This window comes from Quercus robur, chromosome 4, assembly GCF_932294415.1.
Source record: "Quercus robur chromosome 4, dhQueRobu3.1, whole genome shotgun sequence".
Classification (NCBI taxonomy): domain Eukaryota; kingdom Viridiplantae; phylum Streptophyta; class Magnoliopsida; order Fagales; family Fagaceae; genus Quercus; species Quercus robur.
Window position 1 is genome coordinate 16,088,220 of NC_065537.1, and position 10,231 is coordinate 16,098,450.

Sequence of the window (10,231 nt, forward strand, 5' to 3'; positions counted from 1 at the left end):
GTTTGTGCCACAAAGTCTTTTAGAACTCCCTCCAAGATTGTGGTAGTTTATCCACAATGTCAACTACCACTAGATTATCTCCAATCTTGAGATCTCCAACACTCTCATTTGGTTTCTCTTGTGTAGGCTCCGTGTGTTTGATTTTCCTTAAAATTGTTGGTGCAAACACAATAATAATGAAAATAATACAAAGAGAAACTAAATAATAATTCTAAATATTATTTATTTGATATTAGAAAATACACAACCCTATTTGGATTGAGGCACGGCACTCGCTTTCTTTAAGGAGATTCAAGCCTTTAGTTGACTAAACTTTGTAATTAATGCAAACCTTCTTTAACTTGTCTCCCCTAAGATACGACAGCCCAACAAATGTCGTATGGCACCTCTTTCCTTCACCTCCCCCTTGCGTACGTATCTAGCCCAATATCTAAATCAATACATATTAGCCCATTAATCACCAAATTCCATAGTTTTCAGAACCGGACCGGACCGGAAGGTCTCCGTGAAAACCGGGAACCGGGATGAAAATCGGTTTTTTAAGCCTAAAGAACCAGATTTTTTGTTAATTCCGTGAACTGTTAAAACCGGGGTTGGACCGCACGAACCGGTGAGAACCGTGCGGTCCAACCCCTTAGCAATTTATTTTTTTTTACAATTTTATTCTATTTAATTAAATTATCTATCTCTTACAAGGAATAAAAAAAATTATAATTAAAATCCTTCAAAGATATTCAAATTTACTTCAAAAATTAATCATAAATTTTAATTTTTTCATGGTTATTATTTTATTTTATTAAATTTCTTATTTAATTATTAAATATATGCTTGAAAATCATTAAATTTCCCTCACATATATAGATATATTGTCAATTTTGCTAGTTTTGTAAATTTAATATCTATATTTAGGCTTTAATTAATTATTAAATTAACTATGACATCATCACAGTTCGACCTCGGTTTGACCTCAAAAACCTTGAACCTCTCCCTTTTACGGTTCAATGAACGGTCCGGGTCTGAAGATTGTCTCTCTCCTTTTCAATGTGGGATTAAACATTTTCACTAACTTTTTATCTTCCACATTAACTTCGACCGACCAAAATCGCAATCTCAAGATTTTTTCTGCAAAATTCTATTTCAATCTAAACAGTACAAAAATGTTTAGGGTTTTAAGTGAAACATTTCTTGATATAAAAGGATAGCCCTAACTACATTTTAGAGGCTTTTGGAAGTCTTGTGAGTTACTCGTGTGAGATCTAAGAGGTTCCGTACCTTCTAACTCAACAAGCATCTACTTGATCAAGAGATTTACAATTAAGAACTGGTGAAACCAAGTTGCTGCAAAAGATCATCTAATAACTATGATCTAAAACCTTTGAGTGGGATCTCAAAGTTACAAACAGGAAGTTTGTGTTCAACAAATCCAAGATAGAAGAGTTCATAAAGTCGAAGTTGCACGTGGTCGTGTTAGTAAGTTCTACTTAAGGTTGCTTTAGATTTAGGATTAAGTCTATTGTAATCTTCCATTCTATCATAGTGGATTTGTTTACCTTGAAGATAGTTAGGTTAAATCCTCCCTAGGTTTTTACCTTGAAACGTTTGGTTTCATTGGTTTTCTTGAGTAATCATATCGTTGTCTTATTTATTTTTCCACACTACATGATATGATTTATTACTGTTTAATCTAAATCTCATAATTAACCTAAGTAACTACTTCGCTAATTCATTAGGTTAAACAATTTGTGTGTTCATGGGTCTAAACAAACAAACAAGTTTATTAATTTTCATTGTAATTCCTTTTTCTATGCAATTCCTAGTATGTTTCTGCCATCTCTATCTTTCTATACTTTTCTTATTTTAGTTAGTTTTTTTCTCCCCTAAATAAAACCTATCACTTTCCTCATCCTTTTTAACAAAATGTTCGTGCAAAAATATTCATAGCAAGAGCTAAAAATAGCATCAAACAACTACAACAAGACCACAAATTTCTTGAAAAGAACCTCTAATTATTTTTAGTTCAAGTACTTTGTATCTCATGTTCCAATTTTACTTGATGTTTTTTTAATCTTTTTTAAATGTTCGTTGATTTTCAAACAACCTCATCACCTAAGATACAACCTAATTATCTTAACACTAAGGATAGACTTCTACAGACTTAGGACTTGTATTCGATGTGGTTGCCGAATATGTCCTTATCTCTATCTCTTGTATTTAAGCTCAAACTAGTATGAGGATTAGTATCAGTAGAATCCTTAACGGGGCTCAAGCAATCGCAGCATAGACAATTATGTTTTTGATTTTGAAACTTTTCTTTGAGGAGTTGAGTTGTTACTCCATAAGATCAAAACAATGTGATTTGATATTTCTTAATTATCAAAACCATGGAAATGGTTGGTGGAGCTATTGGATTTGTATGTATCAGCTTCTTTTTTTTTTTTTTTTTTTTTGTTGGTTTAGAGGGCGGATTCATTAATTCTTTAAATTTTATTTTTGCCCAATAGATTTATCCTGAAGATCCCATGTTTTGTTTTTAACTTTTAAGTTATTCTTAGATTTCATTGCAACAGCACTTAATAAATTAGATACGACTAATCTCCACACAAAGATAGAGATTTGGGCAAATTTTCAATTTCTTGATTCTCAAAAATAAAATAAAAAATAAATAAATTCTGATGCCTTTTCCTTCATTCATGCTTGAAAATTTTGTTAAGAAGGGATGAGGTTTTATTTAGGGGAGAAAAAAATAACTGAAGTAAGGAAATAGTAGAAAGTTGAGAGAGTAAAAATGTATAAGGAATTGCACAAAAAAAGAAATCACAATAAATGACTTAATGGAGCATTTAATAAAGAGAGAAATAATGAGTATGCTATTAATTTGGTAAATATTTAATAGATGTAATGGATAATAGAATTTTGTTATTAACCATTTGATCTTTTGGAAATCAATGGCTTAAAAAATGTGTAACTCTTGTGGAGTTACATCAGGTGCAACTTGAACTCATTTCTATATAATTCAAATTTGAATTGAATACCTAGAAGGATAATTATGGTATGTTCCTATATAAATCGAGACACATAGTGCAAAATTGGACTATAATTTGGGATTCTAATTTGACTTTCTCTCAGTTTTTCCTATTAATATATAGATATAGATTCAGATTTGAATTGAACACCTAGAAGGATAATTATGGTGTGGTTCCCACATAAATCTAGACACATGGCGCAAAATTAGACTCTAATTTGGAATTCTAATTTGTCTTTCTCTAAGCTTTGCCTATTAATATATAGATGTAGATTCAGATTTGAATTGAACACCTAGAAGGATAATTATGGTATGCTTCCCACATAAATCTAGACATATGACTCAAAATTAGACTCTAATTTGTAATTCTAATTTGACTTTCTTTGAGATTTACCTATTAATATATACTCCATCCGTCCTACTTTTTTTGTCCTGTTTAAAAAATCAAACTTTTTAAAAATGTATAAGTTTCCAAAACTATCCTTAAAAAAATTTATCAAAAAATTGAATTAGTAAATTAATAAGGGTATAATAGGAATATTAGTAAATTAATGACTTTTATTTTTAGAAACAAGACAATATTTTAGGACATCTCAAAATAGAATAAAAGACAAAAAAAGTGGGACGGAGGAAGTATATATATATATATATATATATACATATAAATCCACCTATAATATCCAACACTTGAATTCATCACACAAGTCCCTTAGATCCACACCAATAATATCCAACACTCATAGACAAACCTTGAACCCTTAGATCCACACCCAAAAAAATGGCTCCAAGCTTCAAAGATGGAAACTCACTATTTGACTTTGTTGTTCGAGATGGCAATGGTGTTAAAGGCTTAGTGGACTCAGGCATATCTAAGGTTCCTGACCAATACATTCAACCACAACAAGAGAGAATAGACAAACAAAATGGCATATCACATGAACTTCCTCCAATTGATTTATCAAAGCTTGATGGGCCTAACCATGATCAGGTGGTGGAAGAGATTGCTAGTGCTGCTGAGAAACTTGGGTTCTTCCAAGTTGTGAACCATGGCGTGCCTGTGGAATTGCTTGAGTCTCTTAAAGATATGGCACACAAGTTCTTTGCCCAACCACCTGAGAAGAAAGCTATTTACTGCAAAGATGTGAGCCCCAGCCCAAACGTGAAGTATGGAACAAGCTTTGTGCCAGAGAAAGAGAGAGCATTGGAGTGGAAAGACTATATTAGCATGGTATATACCAATGATGCTGATGCTCTTAATCATTGGCCAATGGAGTGCAAGTAAGATTTTCTATATTTACTCTTAGCCTTATTGAGTAGTACTATGAATTTTGTACCTCCGATCCCCCAAACCAAAAGTTTCCTTTTTGATATAACCAACTATACACATCTTATACCACTTTGATGTTATTACTTTTTCTAGTTGAAGTTAGAGTTTTTAATGGTACTTGAGAACAAGATACGAGACTGACACAAGTTCACTAGATACGAGATTGTCTAGCTTTATGTTACATATCATCGTAAGATAAATTTAGAGTTGCGGGATAAATTATACATACCTCCAGTCATAGTTGTTTTAAGTGATTGGAGAAAAAGATGACTCACTATATGACCGTTTATTTTTATATGTGTTATAAGATATTTTGAAATTACCAAATTCAAAGGGGAGAGAATTCAATATGAAATGGAATAGGAATGACTCAAAATTTGAACTTCTAGGGACTTAAGTTGAGTAACCATGTCCCTCATTTCCATAATGTGCTCACGCATATTCTTGGAATAGTCAAAAGTTTTACTTGAAAACCTTTTCATCAAAATGCTTGCCAAAACCTTATCAAATTAATGAACTGTTCTTCAATGGCTTTCATAAAATCCTTAACCTTATTATATTCAGGAATAGAACCCCTAATGTTCTTATTTATATGGGATTTTATGAACATTAAACTTAAGCGATTAGATCGCTCCCACTATTCATAGTCAAGTTTATCATTTGGTGCACTTGATTCCGTGTGGACAAGTGGTTCATCCACACACAGAGCCAAATCAAGATCCATGCATCCTAAAGAAAATATGAAACTTTCTTTCCAGTTATTGTAGTTATCACCATTTAACATTGGAACACATGAAGAATCAGTTATATAAGTAGTAAGAATTGCTGCAATAACCAAGAAAAAATAAATTTTAATGATATGAAATATAAACCTTAATTCTAAATCAACCAATGTCAATTTAGTAGTAAATTCTAACCTTCCTATGGGTAGAGGTGCATCACACATGAATTTACTAAAATACTTTTATTAATAAGACTAGTAAATATAAACAATAAGAATAAAATTTTCCATACCTATGGGCCTAGGAAAATTATTTTCTTAATGCCTAATTCATCATCTTATTCCAATTAAATCATAAAAATAATAACCTCCCTATGGGGCCAAGTTATTGTTTTTCACGAATTAATTACAATTTAGATGTCTTTGTTCTTAATAAAGTATTATAAAAATTAACTTGATGTGATTATCATTACAGCTTAAGATGCGATGGATATTCTTAAGTCATTTTGATATTCACCCCTTCAAATGACATCATAAAGATAAATTAAACATCATATTGATCACATCAATTAAAATAAACCATAAAATGATATTTAAAGACAATATAAGTTTAAGAAACTGTAAGTACACTAAAAACATAATAAATTTTAACTATGTAATGATCAAATTTTCATATATAGTCACAAACTTTATAAAATCACTGCACACTATATGTAAGTCAGACAATATAAGTTCTACTAGCCCAAACCATGTTTTATTTCAATCAAAGAAACATAATAATCTATATGCAAAGTTATCACAACAAATGTCCACTTTCAAAAGAAGCTTAAATTTGAAAAACCAAACATAATCTCCATAGAAACATTCGGCCAATGCCAAATGCAAAAGGAATAATTTTTTTTTCCATAGATAGTTGCCTATATTCGAAAACTGTCTCATATTAAAGTCATCCAACCCAAACGATGGTATATGTTATTTTAGTGATAAGCTTCAACACTATATGCTATGACCCATACATGAGATACAAGGCATAAAACTTAACATTATTCCACGCCTCTTAAAATTGGGTTTGCTAACGTTAGTTAAAAGGCCAAATTTTGATGGCATAGTTAATTTAGCCAAAAGGTCCCAGCACAAAAGAATATGCAATACAAATACTTTATATCTTGAGATCCATATGTGCATCAAAAATTTAGCCAAATCATAGAAAAACCTATGAATGAAAAAGTTACTAAAAATTATAGTATGAAGGAGCTCTGAAACCAAATGAAAGATAAATTTAGAGTTGCGGAATAAATTAAACATATCTCCAGTCATAGTTGTTTAAGTGATTGGAGATAAAGATGACTCACTATATGATAGTGTATATAAAAGGATCTTCTAATCTATGGCATTTACCTCACACATCCTTTTAATGGAAACACAAGCTATATATATAGGCTAGACTATGGACCTTTTTAGATGAAAATTTTCATAACTCTCCTTCTATCAAGGAACTTAAAAATTGTAACTTCATGGGGTTTTATTAACCAAAAAAGTATACCAATTGAGAGTTACTAAAGGATGTTACACCTAACATGTAACTTTCACAAATAGAAAACTTAAGACATGAAATAAGAAACTTAAGAAATGAGTTTCATCTTCACTCAAATGTGGGTCACATAAAATTCTCTTTGAGGAGATATAATCCTACAATCATCTCTAAAGTTTTCTTACTTCCTCTTTTTAGGGAAGTGGCACTTGAGTTCCTGAACAAATCAATCAAGATGGTAAGAAAATTAGTGGAGATTTTGCTTGGGAAACTTGGAGTGACAGTAGAAGATTCAAGAATTGATGCCTTCATTGGTTTAAAAATGATTAACATGAACTTCTATCCAGCATGTCCCAACCCAGAGCTCACAGTTGGTGTAGGAAGACACTCAGATATGGGCACACTTACTGTGTTACTACAAGATGGGATTGGTGGTTTATATGTGAAAGTTGAAGAAGACATAGATGCAGGAAAAAAGGGAGACTGGATAGAGATCTCACCTATCCCCGGTGCACTGGTCATCAACGTTGGAGATACGTTACAGGTTCATTTTCTAAAATTCAAACTTCTTACCAAGTCTTCATTTGTTTTACTAAAATAATTATTACCAAATAGACACATTTTCTTTAGCACTGATTTGTTTTAATGCAATTCGGTGCTAGTGGAGCGGGCGACTCTAGGCTTAGATAAGTTAGGCCACTATATAAGGTCTCCATTACAAAAATATCCTAAAAATTATGAGTTGTGTTACGAACACCAGCAAATTGTGGTAAGATGTTAGTGTTTTATAGGTGAAAATAAAATAATAAAATATTAAACTAGGACCTACCACAATTAAAAACAAGAATGTTGTAAAAATGTTGTGAAATTTTGAAGTATCCATAGAATTTCTAAAAAACTAAAGGTCAATAACTTGTTTTATTAAGAAAAATAATTATGGCATAAATACATTTTTGTCCCTATATTTTGGACCTATTTTCAATTTGGTCCTCAAATTTGTGCTTTCATTTTGGCCCTTATATATTTAAACTTCTTGTTATTTTGGTCCCTATTGTCATCTAACTTACGGAAAACACCTAATATTACAATCGTAACTATTGTCAACCATGTAAGCATTTTTTGTAATTGAGATGATGGAATGATCTAACATAACAGCAAGTTTAAAAATATAAGGAACAAAATGAAAGTTATAAAAATCTGACGACCAAATTAAAAATATGGTCAAAATTTAGGGACCAAAAAAATGTGTTTGTGCCAAGATTTTTTATTTATTTATTTAAGTTTTGTATCTTTAGACATATTGTGTCTTTAAATACTTTATATTTAATGCTAATTTGAAAACAAATGGAGTGTAGTCCCAGCTAACTCCTAATTAACCATTAATTTCTCTACATGTTCCTTGTTAGATACTAAGCAATGGACGGTACAAAAGTGCTGAACATAGAGTTCGTACTACAAGCACCCAATCAAGAGTTTCAATCCCAATATTTACCATCCCTAAACCAACTGAGAAGATAGGGCCTCTGCCTCAAGTTGTGGAAATAGATGGGGTGGCTCGCTATCGGGAGTTTGTGCTTCAGGAATACATGAACAACTTTTTTGCGAAAGCTCATGATGGAAAGAAGTCTCTTGATTTCGCTAAGCTTGATTCTGTTTGATTAATCCTTGATGCACAAACTCTCATTTACTTCCATGTGACTATACTAATCCACATTGTGGTTCACTACTCTCTCTCTCTCTCTTTTTTAACTTATTTTTTGCAATAAGTGGCAATTTAAATCTTGATTCTTCTTATAAAAGAATAAAGTAATACCATTAAATTGTAAGGATTTTGGTGCGGTTCACTACTCTTTGATTCCCTATCAATGATGAAGTCTTAGCTTTATAAGCATCAATTATAATCTTATCATCAATGAACTTCTTTGTTGCAATAAGTGGGAAGGACTATTTAAATATTGATTCTCCTTGTAAAAGAATCAAGTAATACCATTAAATTATAAGGATTTTGGGGGTAGTTCACTAATCTTTGATTCCCTATCAATGATGAAGTCTTAACTTTATTAGCATTAGTGGGTTCCAATTAGTTCAACTAGTAAAGTCTCTGATAATTGAATAGATTTAGGGTTCAATTCCTGCTTACATGAAAAACATATTGATGTTATGGTCTGATGATAAAAAGTTATCATAAAAATATAAAAAAAAAAATTTAAAAATCTTTATTAGCATCAATTATAATCTTATCATCAATTAACTCCTTTGTTGCAATAAGCGTGGGAAGGACGATTTAAATATTGGTTCTCCTTGTAAAAGAATCAAGTAATACCATTAAATAGTAAGGATTTTGGGGGTGGTTCACCACTCTTTGATTCCCTATCAATGATGAAGCCTTAAGCTTATAAGCATCAGTTATAATCTTGTATATCATCAATTAACTCCTTTGTTGCGATAAGTGCAGGAAGGACGATTTAAATATTGGTTCTCCTTGTAAAAGAATCAAGTAATACCATTAAACTATAAGGATCTTGGGTGCGTTCATTACTCTTTTTATTATGTCATGCTCCAAAAAGAACTCCTTTCATGAAATAATGAAATAAGAATATATAGTGTGTCAAGTTGAAGTTAAATAAGGATCTTGGAGTGGTTCACAGTTCACTGCTCCTTTTATTATGTCATGCTCCAAAAAGAACTCCTTTCATGTAATAATGAAATACGAATTAATAGCGTGTCAAGTTGAAGTTAATATAATAGTCATCAAAGTTTTTGTGGTTTTTTTTTTTTTTTTTTATTTTAAGAATGAAAAACGTGCTGTTTATTAATCAAGAAGAATGGAAATCAGACAATACAAAAGAAAAAATATCTGGTAGAATAGACTCTATCCAAATCTATAAAGGAAAAGAAAGTCTTACTCTCTAGTTAAGGCCTGTGTAACTACATTGCCTTACCGTACAACATCAGAGAAAGAATAATTTTGTAAAGAGATTACAAAAGACTGAATGTCTTTTATGATATGCCCACCTTGTGAATTTTCCATACCCCTCCCCTGCAAAGATATTACAACCATGTCAGAGTCCCCTTCAAAGATTGAATTGTTGAAACCAGTATCAAGCGTGAAACTAATTGCTCTCCTTGCAACCAATAGCTCCAAAATTTCTACAGATGCAAGTTTCTTAATCTTCTCAGAAAGGGCCACCATGACCTTGCCTTCACAGTTCCGAATAACCACTCCAATACTAGCCTCATTGGACTCTCCAAACACTGCACCATCAAATTTAGTCTTCACATTTTCTGCAATAGGAGCACTCCAATTTTTCATAGCAACCCAATGCTCGTTGAGAGGAGCACTGTTCAAGTGTTTGAAGTCTTGAATGTAATCCTTTGCGAAGCTAGATATTCTGTCCAACAGGATAGAAGGTTCTTGAATGCAAGATTTGTTTCGATGGTACCAAACTGACCATGCTGTAGTTACAAATAAAGGAACTAAATGTGGCTTCTCTTAGACCAGCTTTAAAACCTCTGAAAAACAACCTGACATCACTCGAGACCTATCCACCCAACAAAACTCGGAAGCCCAAAATGATTGCAATTTATCACATCCCCACAATGCATGGAGAACATCTTCAAATTCTGTAG

At 31.9% G+C, this 10,231-nt stretch overlaps 2 protein-coding genes across 2 annotated transcripts; one reads left to right on the plus strand and one right to left on the minus strand.

Moving 5' to 3' along the window:
- Positions 1–3,693: 3,693 nt before the first annotated feature.
- On the plus strand, positions 3,694–8,496 carry LOC126720687 (scopoletin 8-hydroxylase-like). The gene is made up of 3 exons (XM_050423435.1): positions 3,694–4,300; positions 6,800–7,145; positions 8,008–8,496. Exons 1-3 carry the CDS (start codon positions 3,801–3,803, stop codon positions 8,257–8,259), a joined length of 1,098 nt encoding a protein of 365 aa, XP_050279392.1. The 5' UTR covers positions 3,694–3,800; the 3' UTR covers positions 8,260–8,496.
- A 1,043-nt stretch (positions 8,497–9,539) lies between these two features.
- Positions 9,540–9,914, minus strand: LOC126721456 (uncharacterized). Its single transcript, XM_050424491.1, has one exon. It carries the CDS (start codon positions 9,912–9,914, stop codon positions 9,540–9,542), a length of 375 nt encoding a protein of 124 aa, XP_050280448.1.
- Positions 9,915–10,231: the final 317 nt, after the last annotated feature.

Coding starts and splice junctions, on each gene's coding strand:
- LOC126720687 (XM_050423435.1), top strand. CDS start 3,801: ATGGCTCCAAGCTTCAAAGATGGAAACTCACTATTTGACTTTGTTGTT. Junction 4,301..6,799: donor CATTGGCCAATGGAGTGCAA/GTAAGATTTTCT, acceptor TCCTCTTTTTAG/GGAAGTGGCACTTGAGTTCC. Junction 7,146..8,007: donor ACGTTGGAGATACGTTACAG/GTTCATTTTCTA, acceptor GTTCCTTGTTAG/ATACTAAGCAATGGACGGTA.
- LOC126721456 (XM_050424491.1), bottom strand. CDS start 9,914: ATGAAAAATTGGAGTGCTCCTATTGCAGAAAATGTGAAGACTAAATTT.